This window comes from Lynx canadensis, chromosome B4, assembly GCF_007474595.2.
Source record: "Lynx canadensis isolate LIC74 chromosome B4, mLynCan4.pri.v2, whole genome shotgun sequence".
NCBI lineage: Eukaryota > Metazoa > Chordata > Mammalia > Carnivora > Felidae > Lynx > Lynx canadensis.
In genome coordinates, this window is record NC_044309.1 from 79,790,588 (window position 1) to 79,804,099 (window position 13,512).

The 13,512-nt window shown below is 53.6% G+C and overlaps 1 protein-coding gene across 2 annotated transcripts; it reads left to right on the forward strand.

The window, feature by feature from the left end:
* The first annotated feature begins 1,738 nt into the window (after nt 1–1,738).
* Nucleotides 1,739–13,016, forward strand: HOXC6 (homeobox C6). 2 transcript variants are annotated; one of them, XM_030322789.1, is made up of 3 exons: nt 1,739–1,868; nt 10,957–11,119; nt 11,843–13,016. In XM_030322789.1, the coding sequence occupies exons 2-3, from the start codon at nt 10,966–10,968 to the stop codon at nt 12,148–12,150; spliced, it is 462 nt and encodes a 153-aa protein (XP_030178649.1). In that variant the 5' UTR covers nt 1,739–1,868; nt 10,957–10,965; the 3' UTR covers nt 12,151–13,016. The 2 variants fall into 2 exon arrangements, with proteins under 2 accessions (XP_030178649.1, XP_030178647.1); XM_030322787.1 differs by lacking the exon at nt 1,739–1,868 and having other exon boundaries at nt 9,817–11,119.
* The last annotated feature ends 496 nt before the right edge of the window (nt 13,017–13,512 follow it).

Consider the following 13,512-nt stretch of genomic DNA (forward strand, 5'->3'; position numbering starts at 1 on the left):
CAAGAGGACTGCGCCTGTGGGGCTCAAGGCCGGGGTCTAGTGCGCTGGCCCGCTGCCTTATGCCCACCCTGTCCTTACCTATTATAGATCCGCGGCCTCTTGGCTAATAGGACTGGGATGGAGGGAGCCCGGAAGCTCAAACTCCAGGGCAAGAGAGAGAACCTGTAGGCTGTAACCATTGCCCCCTAAGCAAAGTCAGCCCCCCAACCCCCAAACAAACTTTCCAGCGCCCCCTCCTTGCCCGCAGCCCCCTCCCTCCCGGAGAGCGCCGCCGCTAGAGCTCACACATGCGCAGTGCGGGCCCAGGGCCGGGCTGCGGAGCAGGAAGAGAGCGCAGCTAGGCTGACGGCGGGGCCTGTTAATTGGCAATTAGGGGGGAGGCTGTTGGCTGGTGCGCGTCAGCGGAGGGGAGTGCGTCTGCCCACCCCCAGCTCCCGCCCCCACTCGAGCGGACCGAAAGATGGGAGGTGCCCTGCACTGCGGGTGGATGGGTGGATGGGTGGATGGGTGGGGGTGGGGGACGCGGTACTCAAAAGCCATCTTGTGCTTGGAGAAAAGGGGCCAATCTGCCTTCTCTCACCCGGCCCAGCGTCCCCCACCCCCAACCGCGGCCACCGCACCAGGGATACCCACTGGGCTGCTTCACCCGCCTCGCCTGGCTGCCCTGGGCTAGGATCTGCCTAGTCTGGGGCGGAGGTGGGAATTGGGGAGGCCCCAGGCTGGGTGGGGACAGGCCTAGGTCTCGCTGGCGGGGCTTCTTGGGTGAGTGGAGGCAGTGAGGACTCCAGGCGCGGCTGGCTCATGGGGTAGGGACGTCAGAATTGGGCGGCCCGGAGGGTCCTGGGCGCTCGGGATCTTCCTAATAATTGGTGCTAATGGCGTGTTGTATGGTCTTAACCCGACACATATGGTTTCATAACACAGTGGCTTAATTTCTTCCAAATGTACGTGGCCCTGAATGTGTTGCAGTTTGATATATGACCCCGCCCTGCTGCCTGGCCTGGGTCCGAGGCGGCCCCTATATGTGTGAGCTTCTGTTTATAAAGGGCGATGCACACACAAACGCTTACACACCCAGGCAGACACACCCCAGAGCTGGGGGAGGGGAAGCGCTTATTCCTTGGAGAGGTTTGAGAGTCTGGGGGCCAGACTCACCTTCAATCCGAGCTAAGAGCTGCCCCCCACCTCCAGTCCTCTCTCTCGTGGCTCGACTGGGCTTCTCCGCCAAGCCCCAGTGGGGGAGGGGAACGCTCCTCGATTTCCTGTTTAAACCCTGACCCGTCGCCTGGGGGTCGGGGGGGTGGGGGGTGGGGGGTGGGGGGGGGTGGGAGGGAGAACCTGTTTTTATCAAATTCTTAAAAAACATAATTCGCCTGCATTCAAATCAAACCCCTTGGGTCCGAGTTGATGGTGAATCTTCTCTCCCCTCCCCCCACAATCCCCTTCCCTTCCTCTGCTGCCCCCCCAAAATTCCCGTTTCATATCCGACATAAAGGCCTCTGAGGTATTCTCCCGGGGGAAGAAATGGCATTTTCTCTCCCCCTTTCACTCCCCCCCCCTCAATAGGACTTGTGTGTCGGCAGAGGCGTCTGCCGAGGGGCTAATTTCGCGTTCCTTGTTTACGATCGAGAAAAGCGCTTGGCTCTCCCCAAATGGGCCCAGCCCGCCGCCTGCTCAGGCTGCCGCGCGCTCTCCCGCCGCTCCAGCGCGGCCCTGGGGCTGACGCCCCGGGTACCAGGCCGCGGCCGCGAGACCCCGTGTCTGTGGGACCTGAGAAGGGCAAGGGGAGTGCGGTGGGCCAGTGGAGGGGCCCTGGAGGCCTGAAAATGGGAGCCTTTCTCCTGGCGTAATGTGGGAACCGCCGACCGGTGAGGCCTCTATTTCTCTCTTTCGCCTGTATTTTGTCTGCCCCCGCTGTCTGCCCCCCCCCCGCCCCGCCGCCGAAGGCCGCACTGACTGTGGGGGGGGGCGCGCGAGTCTCCTTTGTTTGCCCCCCCGAGGAAAACAGTTTCCGGGGAAGGCCACTCAGGACAGTGGGGATTCACCTGGGATATTAGAGGGGCCCCCTCCCTTCGGAGGGTTGGGCCTGGGTAAGGCTGGGGTATTTATCTCGGCCTACAGGGATCTAAACAGATGTGCTGCTGGCGAAATTTCAGGGTGCTGGGTTCATGGGTGACGGGTTAACGGCTGCATCCGAGGTGTCCTTATATAATATTTTTATCAATTGATTTTCTGTCCCTTCCTGGCTAGGGTCCTGCAGGCCCCCACGTCCTTCACCCCCTAGATCCTCCTCATGAGACAGAGGGATGCAGAGAAAGCATAGCAGCAGTGACTGATCCTGGTTTTCCAGTTTTCTAGTCTGGCCAGGGGATAAATCCAGCCCCAAACGCCAACCCCTTCCTTCCCTCCTTACTTTCGATTTTCTTTCCCTTCTTTCTCTCCCTCCTGGTGCTCAAACAGAAGCACAAGAGGGGCCACCAGTGGCAACCCCCAGCCTCCTTGCAGGCCAGATTCCCTGTAAACGTGGTCCTGAGTGCAGGAAAGCACTGGTGTGATTATCTAATAATAGCCAGGGCGGCTGAGACTAGAATCTGGCTCAAGGACTCTGCACACGCCCAGGACGCCCAGGACGAAGGCTGGGCAGAGGCACTGAATCTGTGGGTCAGGTTCTGGCAACACTCCCCGGAGCCCAGGGCCCCTAGCGTTCCCCTCTTTGGGCACCTCAGGCCTGCCCCTTCTAGGCTTTGTCAGCCCTGCCATGGACTGTATTTCATGCACCAGTTCCTAGCTAAGGAGAAATGGGCAGAGCAAACCCTTTCTCCCCCTGGGTCTGACAGTTGTGATCCCCACGAAGAATGCACCCTTGTTTGGAGAAGGCGGCCTTGTTGGGTTGGCTGTTGTGTTGCAAAAACCAGGCTTGGTAGCTTTATACACTTATTATATACAGGCTCAAATGTACAGACTCTGACTTATGCGTGAATATATACAGACTCATGTTTCCTCGGTGGTTAATTGTATATTACCATGCTTATACTCGCTCAAACACCGTTTTATGTGCATGCAAAATTTTGTTAGATGGGATTGGGCTCAAGGAGGCACTGGGTGCACCAAGAAGGCTCTCTGGGCATGCTCTCCTGGAAATGTGTGCACGCTGGAATCGGAGTATGCGGGTTCCAGTAACCAACGGATGCCACAAAGGCTCTCTCAGACCTTATTGCCTTCACAGTCCAAGCAGCTGGGCCAGGGAAATATTGAATCCCTTCGGCTTTCTCTCCACACTTCCCCCCCAAACTTCCCCAACTCAGAGGCTGTTTACCAGGGGAACACTGTTGTGTTGAAAGTGAGAGTTTTGTGGGAAGCTCTTTTCGTGTTTTCGTGGGTAAAGTGGACGTTTGAGCAGTTCTGAGCACTCGGCTAGGCCCTGGTGCCTGAGCATTGCTGGGACAGCAAAGGAGATCTGAGTGGCTAGTTAATAAGGTGGCCTCTGGGAAGTAGTCTGGGGCAGCTGTTTGAAAAGGCTGGTGGAGAAGGCGAGACAGAATGGGTTAGGGGTGCGGTGAACATCTATCCCCGCTCTTGCCCCTGCTCACCGGACCCCAGATTTGCCTGCGTTGTCTGGGGGGCAGATTAGGGGCTCTCTACGCTTCCCAAATAGGCAGATCTGGTTACGGGTGAGATTTCGTTTTAATTCTCTCAGCTACCGACCGAAGCGGGGCGAAGGCTGACCGGCAGAGCCGGAGAAGAAACTGGGTCTAGCTGCCTGTGGGCCTGGGGCACTGAGTGTGGCCCGGGGCTGGGAATTAACAGCCTCCTTTCTTAGCCTTCCTCCCTTTTGGGGCCCCGAAAAGACAGAGCAGGGGAGAATATAAATGTCCGTGAAAAGCTCATGAAAGAAAGTAAGAACAGGAAAGGGGCTAGTGGGGCTTTCCTCCACTCCCTAGGCAATCAGGTTCCTCCCAAGACTCCTGTCCAGACACGCTGCGGGTGCCGGGTGCCGAGACATGCAGCCTTCTTCCACCTTCTCCTGCCAGCGCTGGGGGCAGCCTTGGGCTTTTGGACCTCGGCCACCCGTGGGTGCTGGAGTGACATGACCCCCAAATTGTGCCCCTTACGCAGCCCCCCGGCCTCTGCCGCTGTGGCTGCAGCCGCCCCTGTTTATTGTGTCTGTGAGTTGTTTACTTGTTTTGTCTGCTGCCACCCTGCGTCAGAAACCCGCCAAACCAGCAAACTCACCCAGGAGAACAAAGTGCGGCGCTATCCTCTGCTCCCTCCCCTTTCCGGCACCCTGCTCCGGCCATTACCTCCTCCCTCACTCTCTCTTTCCCAGGGGACGAAGCAGAAATCGGCCTAAAATAGGGCAGCTGTTTATAGGGTTGGGGGAATTATGGGGACACCATAAACCTCCGGGTGTCCTGGTGGTGGAGAGACTTAGAGCTGCCCTCCCCTCGCCTCCGGCTTTTCTTCTTTCCCCTTGGCAACTGCTTGGTTAAGGGGGCCACAGTCATTGAGGAAGCCGAGCCCCCCTTACCCCACTCCTCCACTCCTTTCTGCAGGAGTTTTCCCTGAGACACAGGTTGTTGGGTTTTAAATCAGGGTAATGTTGGCGGATGCATAAAACTAGATAAAGTGTTGTCACTCTCCCCTCACCCTCCCTTCTCCTCAGTCCCCCAAAATAGCAGTGAATTTAAGCAAATCCTACAAAATTAAATTGCCCCTTCGCTAAAGATCCTATAAATCTCCAATCCCGCCAGGTATAGAGTCGGAGAGGCCGCTGTTTGCCTCTAATCTTGCTCCTGGCTATCAAATCTAAAAGAGTATCATCGAAGTAAGTAATATTCTCGTTTCTGAAATTAATTCCCCCCTCCCCATCTCTCTCTCTCTTTTCGCCAGTGCAGATTAAATGGTTCTCTCAGATCTGCAAACAATAAAGGATAAAATTATTTATAGGGAAATGAGGACGATGTTTCATTGTTGGCTTATTGTTCCAGAACATAATAACATTTTATTTTCAACTGGGAGAACTTACGCCAGGGGAAAAGGGAAAAGGAAAAAAAAAAAGGCAGGGCACACCCCCCACACACACACAAAACTCCTACTGTATATAACTTATATGACATTTACAATTTCCTCATGACAACTCACTGTGACGTCATAAATGCCATGCTCCTGAATTTTACAGTGCTCATAAACCAACAAAGTGGGTCCAGGCAGTGCTTAGTGGGGAGGGGATATGAGAAGCCAGGAATTTGAGGATCCTTTGGCCTCATTCTTGGGGCGAAAAATATTCTTAATATTCTAGATTCTCATTCTTCCTCCTGGGCCAACCAGGGCCACTTGCTTTTCCGCCCTGAAATGTCACTCAGCATCTGAGTTCCCTCCCCATGCCCAGCGGGGATGAGATACTGTGTCCAAAGGCCCTCTCCTCAGCTGGTATTCAGCTGCTTGGGACAGAGGTGGGACGCTTGGGGACCAGGCCCCCAAAAGCCAGAAATGATTTCTTCCAAAGGGAGCCCAAAGGGGCTCAGGGCTGAGTGGGATGGGACAGAGATGCTTGGGATCTATTTTCCTTTTTAACCTTCAGTTAGTGAAGTGAATTGAGAAGCTAAACAAATGGCATTGTGGGAGCTTGTGTCGGCCTAGTGGAGTGGTGGTAAAGAAAGGTCAGTAAGAAATCTGGAAAGAGAGAGGGAGGAGAGAAAATAGGACGTGAGTTAGCAGAGCCTCTGCATGTACCTTTCTTCTCTGCTTAATTGCAAATAAAGCAAAAGCAGCTTGGGCAGCCTCTCAGCCTCTTAGCTCAAAAGAGGAACTGCCAGCCCAGGCCTCAGAGGTGTTTGGGGCAGTTCTCAGGCACTTGACATGCCCCATCTGGCCTCTTCCTCCTTCTTCCCTCCCTGCTGACCCCCAACTCCATTCAGCTGGCCAGCCTGGGCCCTGTCCCCAGAATATCAGCACCCCCAAATGGGATCCATTTCCGGGTTGGATGTGTCAAATTTCGCTTTTCTCCAAGTGTCTCCATGCCTGAACTTTGAAAGGAGGAGGAACGTTCTGTTTTGGAATGCAGTGTGTGCATGGGGAGGCATGCGTTCAGACAACTTCCCCGGAGCATATCTGGCAGAAACTGGAGGCTCCTTGGGTGAGCTATGCTTTGGTGTCCCCAAGCCGACCCAGTTTGCCGCATTCAGGTTCTCTGGCGGACTTGGAGACTCTCTTTTTGCAATCCTTTTACTCCGGATTCTGTGGAGATCAAAGGAACTTATACGCAAAACACTAGACATTTGGAGTAGGATTTATTTTTCAATTTTCCAATTGAAAGAATTCTAATCATAAGCCAGTCGGCCCAACTGAGCAACCACTCTAGAACAGCAAAGCCTTAACCAAACAGTGGAATTGTAAGGTGAGCTGAACAATTATTGAAACTGGGGTTTCTCTGCAAGAGGGATTTCGGCCCTTGCCCAGTGGCACAGAAGGGGCTGGTGGGGCAACCGCTCTTCCCCTGCTCTCAGAATTGAGAATTGGCAGGGGTGGGTCCGGCAGCTGCAGAGGCTTCCGGGCAGCCAAGCGCCCAGGCCGAGCGCTGAGTCCTGGCGGCCCCGGTGTCCAGGTCGTTGAGCAGCCTCCGGAGGCGCGAGCTATAGTTGTGGTGCGCGGGCAGCCCGAAAGGGAGTGTGTGTATCTGTGTGCGAGGCTGGGTGAGTCACAGACATCTGCGCAGAAGTGGGGGATCTAGGGAGAGAGAGAAGACTGGCAGAACACAAACTAACCGGGACCTCTGGAAAAGACTGTCCAGCAAAAATTCCAGACCTCATCCCTCTCGCTTCAGATCCCCTTCCCCAAGAAATTAATATATTTCCCAGAGCAGAGTGGAAAGCAAAGGCAGGCAAGATGAGGCCTGCCCACGAACCCCTTCCCAGTCACACCTATCCTCTCCCCAGTTCAGAGCTGCCCCGGGCCTCCAGCCCCTGGCCTGGAGCAGGTTCAGGCTGGGGTAGGAGCGCTTGACTCGTTCTGAGAAACCTTCAAGTGCCCAGCCTCCAGAGCACCCCATAGCCTTGGGGACTCCAGGCCAGTGACTGCCCCCCATGCAGGCCCATGGCGCCTGCAGAAGGTCCCTCTCCTATAATTAGCGCTCATGAAAAGCATGTGTTTTGGGCTGGGGAGATAGGGGGACTGGAGCAGCGAGCGGCAACGCTCCCCCTTTATTCCTGTACTGTGTTTTTTGAATTCTGTTTCGAATCCACTAATTACAGCTCCGAAAGTGAAAATCTGTTTTCGCCGCCAAACCCCCTCGGAATGCCTGATTCCGGAGGCCCAAGGGGCAGAGCAACTCGGAGACCTGCGGGCCTGATGGGGGTGTTCTCTGATTGCTCTAGGCTTGTTTTATAGAAACAAAGAACAAGTCCCCCCCCCAACCCCTCCCAGGACTTGTGCATATTTACAGAGCTCAACTGCAGTTTTAATAAAACATCTGTTCTTGCTTCTGCTGATGAGTTTCCATAATTGTTTTCAGACAAATTTAACAGGAAAATATAAATATATTTAGAAAAACCCAAGTCCCAGCTATCCCCCCATAGACAGTCATTCTTTTGCCAAAAAAATAAAATTAACGTAAGATGAGAAAAGGAAAATATAATCCAATGGAGGGAAAATCGGGCTCATCTGACCTGCTCTCCCCCCTTGGAGCGAATCCTTCCAGCAAATTTCAGCTGCATAATTAAAGATCCAACTGAAAGAAGGAGGCTTCTTTTCTCAGGAATGGAAGGTGATGGGGGAGAGTATGTTGGAAATTAATTTGGCTGAAAATCTTTAAGCAGTGGGGGAATTTATTTGTATTTCTGCTTCCCCTCCTCTCCCCCTTCTAGCATTTCTGCCTTTTTCCCCCAGCAGCTGGTTTCTGTTCATTATAAATCGGCGAGACCTTTCAGTCTCTGCCCTCTGTTTAGGGACGTAATAAAACACTTAACTTTCCGGGGCTGAGACTTACATTCTGCTCCTCAGGTCGCCCACCCCCCGCGCCCACTGCTTTTAGGCCCCAAATGAGACTATCCCCAACTTTGGGGCCCCTTTCCCCTCCAGACTTTGTTTAGGAGGGGCTCAAGGAAAGCCAGGCATCCTTGCTGGGGAGCTGCAGCACATGCTTCCCTAGAAGTCCCTTCTTTCTTCCAAGGTCCTTCCTTCCCCCACTCCCCCACCCACCCACCCATAAAAGAGATTTAAAAATACATAGAAAATCAACACTCATTGAAAACGAAACCTCATTAAGACATCCTATCTTCCATCATTCAATTTGTTGTACATTGCAACAATTTAATATCTTGAAGGAAATATCACTGACATGATTTATCCCTCTAGCAATCTCTCTCTGAAATGGGGGGGGGGCGGGGAGGAGGGAACTTATTCTCTCTTCCGGCCTGTTCTATGTGTTACACTGTTACCCTCAGGGCAGAAATGAGGCTGGGAACTCTGGGAGCGGCTACTTGTGTCCAGGGGTGCGCTGACTTGTTTCTTAGCTCAGCCCTCTGGGTCTTCGCCCCCCCCCCCCAGTTCTTTCTCACTCTACCTCTTTGCCCTCCAGGGGGCCTGGAGCCCCAGCCAGCTGTTGAAAACCTCTGTCCAGGCATGCCATGAATTTGAGGACAGCTGGATTCTAGAGCAAAAATCAAGTCACGCTGGTGTCTGTGTTTATGTACCTGCCATGTCACCCCCAAATGAGACAACTCCTCTCAGAATTTCCCTCTTAAATTGGAACCCTCCTCAATCTTTCACTTTTATCTCGCTGGGTAGAAGAAAGTATGGTCCACAAGGGGGAACCTTTATAATATGGGGGTCTTTCCCTTAACCCTTTTAAATATCAGCAAATTTCCCTCCTTTCTGAAGGTTTGGGGCTGTATTTTTAAGAGCCAACACAAACTGTCAGACAGGGAGACTCCTCAATCCCCTAACGAGGTTCATGTATTAACTAACATGTTGTCTCCACCAGCTCCTACACACTGTCTGCTTTTGGGTTCGAAACTTTATTTTTCCCCCCTAGCGACACTCCAGGGAAACCTTAACGTTACAGAAGATGAATAAACGAGTTTTTTCCCAGCGTAGTCCCGTTTATGGCTTTATTGCTACCCATTGATTACTCCGCTTTGTTACACAGAAGGAAAAGATCATAAAATCCGGCGACATCCGGGTTCTTGTTATAGCCACCCCCCCCCCCAAAATGGTGAAGAGAAAAATATGAGCTTCCACTGCTTCCTTCGCTAGCCCCACCGCCCCCTCTTTGTCAACTCAAAGCATTTTCAGTCTATGTCACGATATCAAATTAAGTTTGGATTAATCAGGAGAAAACCCACATCTGCACACCTTCCGCTGTTTCAGTTCGCCCACTGCGGCTCCCTCAGAAGCCTCGTACTCAGCTGCCTTTTTCCTAACCTTCCCTTCCTTTTTCTCGGCCCCAAGGTGGAAAGAAAATGGGGGTGGGGGCTGCTGAGAGGCCCGGCTCTACCAGGTGTGGCTGGCCCTTGAGGGAGCTCCCCAGGAGCCCTTTGCTGGAATCTCCCAAGCCCCCAGGGCTCAGGTCCAGGGGTGCCTCCCTTGGCAGGGGCAAGGGGCTTCTGACCTGTGTAGGGGCTCGAGCCTGCCAGACGCTAACTGTCCTTCAGAGCCCCACCAGCCTTGTCTCTCTGCCTGGATCTTATGTGAATTACCCCACCGGCCCTCCCTGGCTCCAAATCATAAATTCTCACCAACATAAACAGGAGTTGATGTGTCTAGAAAGATTCTCAGAGTTCTTTCTTCTTCCTTATTTTCCTTTCTCTCTCCCACCTTTTACTCCTTTCTGTCTTTTTCTATTGTATTTTCATACATTTTCCCCTTTTCTACCAAAATGCTGCAGCAGCTTCCCCCCAAAAAGGGGGTTCTGAGAGGCAGAAGGAGGCTAAAAGGAAGAGGAAGCGGATGCATGGCCCTTTTGCCCACTTTAGCTCGCCACTGTACCCTGAAGTCTCATCCTTACCCCCTTTAGACTTACTTACTCCCTACATCCCCCTTACACCTAAGCCTACCAGCCACACTCTCCTTCCTCTGAGCGCCACGTTTTATGCAGTTTCTTTCTACTTTTGATTTTTTTTTTTTAATTACTGGGGTGGGGGAATCCTGGCTTAGTGATGAGGACTCACTCCATGGAGGGTCAAACCAGGATTTCCTGCAGGATTTCTGGGGATTCCCCCCCCTGAGCTGGGAAGGGGCTCTTCCCATGGAGAAATCAGGGTGTAATTTTAGAAGGGGGAAGATATAAACGATGAAATCGGATCGAAAATAGAGGGATTTCTCCAGCCCTGGCTCTAGCCACAGCACAGTAAAGTTAGCTGGAGCTTAGAGATTTCCTAGCAGTGTAGCCCCTCTTTCCTGGGCCCCAAGGCCCTGCTAATGCATATTCACCCTTCTCTCACCTCCAAATCAGTTCCCTAACATATATATTTTTAAAAGAAATCCAAGTCTTACTTTCAAAGCACACACTTAGTCTCAACTAGGGAATCAACAGAAGCAGAAGCGATTTTTTTCCCCCTTCTTGACATCTGGCTTGCGATTGGCTAGAAGGGGGTCAGCTGACTTTGTCATTTTGTCTGTCCTGGATTGGAGCCGTCCCTATAACCATCTAGTTCCGAGTACAAACTGGAGACAGAAATAAATATTAAAGAAATCATAGCCCGACCAGGTAAAGGCAAAGGGATGAATTCCTACTTCACTAACCCTTCCTTATCCTGCCACCTCGCCGGGGGCCAGGACGTCCTCCCCAACGTCGCCCTCAATTCCACCGCCTATGATCCAGTGAGGCATTTCTCGACCTATGGAGCAGCCGTTGCCCAGAACCGGATCTACTCGACTCCCTTTTATTCGCCACAGGAGAATGTCGTGTTCAGTTCCAGCCGGGGGCCGTATGACTATGGATCTAATTCCTTTTACCAGGAGAAAGACATGCTCTCAAACTGCAGACAAAACACCTTAGGACATAACACACAGACCTCAATCGCTCAGGATTTTAGTTCTGAGCAGGGCAGGACTGCGCCCCAGGACCAGAAAGCCAGTATCCAGATTTACCCCTGGATGCAGCGAATGAATTCGCACAGTGGTGAGTTTTACAGCTCCGAGATATAAATTAAATAAACTGAACTGGCTTTATGACCGGCTTCCCTAGAAGAACGGGCGGAGAGAGTTTTTTATGGCCCCATAAAAACAATCACGCTCGTCTCCTCGCCGACGCCGAGACAGGGCCCCCTCTTCTGCCCCCTCTGCTCGCCTCCCGCTTGCTCGCAGGGGCCTGGCCCCCTCGGCCCCTGACGCATTGGAGGGCTCCAGGCTGAGGGGGCAGGAACAGGGCAGGGTATGAGGGGAGGGGGCAAAGGGTAGGGGAGCCCCCCAAAGTCGAGTCAGGCTGAGGAGAAAGGAGGGGGAGAGTAGGAGGCAGAGAAGTGGGGAGAAGTTTCCAAGGAGCTAGGGTGCTTGGGGAAGTGGGGGAGCCCAGTCGTTGAGAAATGGGGCCCTCATCCCCAGTATTTGGGATTTTTCAAAAACCAGTTTTTAGACTTACAGCTTTCTGCCTGATTCTTGCCCTCCCCCCCCCACCTTTCTTTGGGACACTCACCCACCCACATACGGTGGGGGACTGAATGAAGTTGGGATCCTGGCTGTACCCCCAGTGGGGGTGGGGCAGGGCAAAAGGGAGAAGGCTGGAGTCTGAGGGGGCCCGTCAGCTGCTGGCCAAGTTGGGAGGGTCAGGACTTTGCTAGGCTAAATCGTCTACGGAGGATGCCTTGCTGATTGTTTTTAGTGTGTTTTGTGCCCGGATCTCTAGGGGTCGGCTATGGAGCGGACCGGAGGCGCGGTCGCCAGATCTACTCGCGGTACCAGACCCTGGAACTGGAGAAGGAATTTCACTTCAATCGCTACCTAACGCGGCGCCGGCGCATCGAGATCGCCAACGCGCTCTGCCTGACCGAGCGACAGATCAAAATCTGGTTCCAGAACCGCCGGATGAAGTGGAAAAAAGAATCTAATCTCACGTCCACGCTCTCAGGGGGCGGCGGAGGGGCCGCGGCCGACAGCCTGGGCGGAAAAGAGGAAAAGCGGGAAGAGACAGAGGAGGAGAAGCAGAAAGAGTGACCAGAACTGTCCCTGCCACCCCTCTCTCTCCTTCTCCCTTGCTCCCCCCCAATTCCCTCCTAATCACACCCTCTATATTTATCACTGGCACAATTGATGCGTTTTGACTCCCTAAAACAAAATTAGGGAGTCAAATATGGACCTGAAAGTCAACTCTGGACCCCTCCCTCACCGCACAAACTCTCTTCCACCACGCGCCTCCTCCTCCTGCTCCCTCGCTAGCTCCTTTCTCGGCTCCTCTGCAGGCCCCTTCCCCCGCCCAGGCCTTGGGGGCTCCGTCCCTGAACCTCGCTTCAGCTCCACAGATCTCCTTCCAAATGAGGACTTGGCCTCCCACCCCCTCGGCGCCCCCACCCCCGCCCCTGCGCGGAGAGCTGGCTCCCGGGCCGGGGCCTCCGCTCCGGGGCCTCAGGGCCCGGCCTGGCAGCCGGGGAGGGCGGGAGGCCCAAGGAGAGCGCGTCGTGGCCCCACAGCAACCCCCAGGGCCTCCCCGCAGCCCCTGCCCGGCCCCTCTGCCCCAGCAAATGCCCAGCCCAGGCAAATTGTATTTAAAGAATCCTGGGGGTCATTATGGCATATTACAAACTGTGACCGTTTCTGTGTGAATATTTTTAGCTGTATTTGTGGTCTCTGTATTTATATTTATGTTTAGCACCGTCCGTGTTTCAATCCCATCTTAAAAGGGGAAAAAAAAGAGGGAAAATTACAAAAAGAGAGAAAAAAAAAGTGAATGACGTTTGTTTAGCCAGTAGGAGAAAACAAAATAAATTAAAAAAAATCCCCCTCGTGTTACCCTCCTGTATAAATCCGACCTCTGGATCCGTTCTCGAATATTTAATAAAACTGATATTATTTTTAAAAGTTTATATTGGGATTTCTGTTAATTCGCTCGCCCGCCGGCCTGGGGTGAAAGTTGGAGCAGGCTCCGAGCGCTCCCGCGTCCGCCCGCCGCCTGCAAGCCCCCAGCCCCCTGAGGTCGCCTTTCCCGGGAGCTGGGCGCAGAGCCGGGGCCTCCCCGCTCTCCTGGTGGACGTGCTGGGGGAGCTGGGAGGCCTCTCTGGGCTTCCCAGCGGAGCAACACACTCACCCCGCAAAAAAAAAAAAAAAAAAAAAAAAAAAAAAAAAAAAAAAAAAAAGGCTGCATAGGCTCTCGTTGGGGGTGGGGGGAGAAACCCGGTTGCTCGGATTGGTCTCCAGCCGCACACAGGCCTTTCTTCCAGCCTGTGGTAGTCTGGGGTCCTCGGCTTCTGAACCCCGAGCCCCCAAGGGCCAGAAAAGAAGCATTCTCCAGGCACCAGGGCCTCTCCCGTCCACTTCTGGGAGTGAGGATGGGGGGCGCCGCGCGAGCAGCCCCCCGGCCCC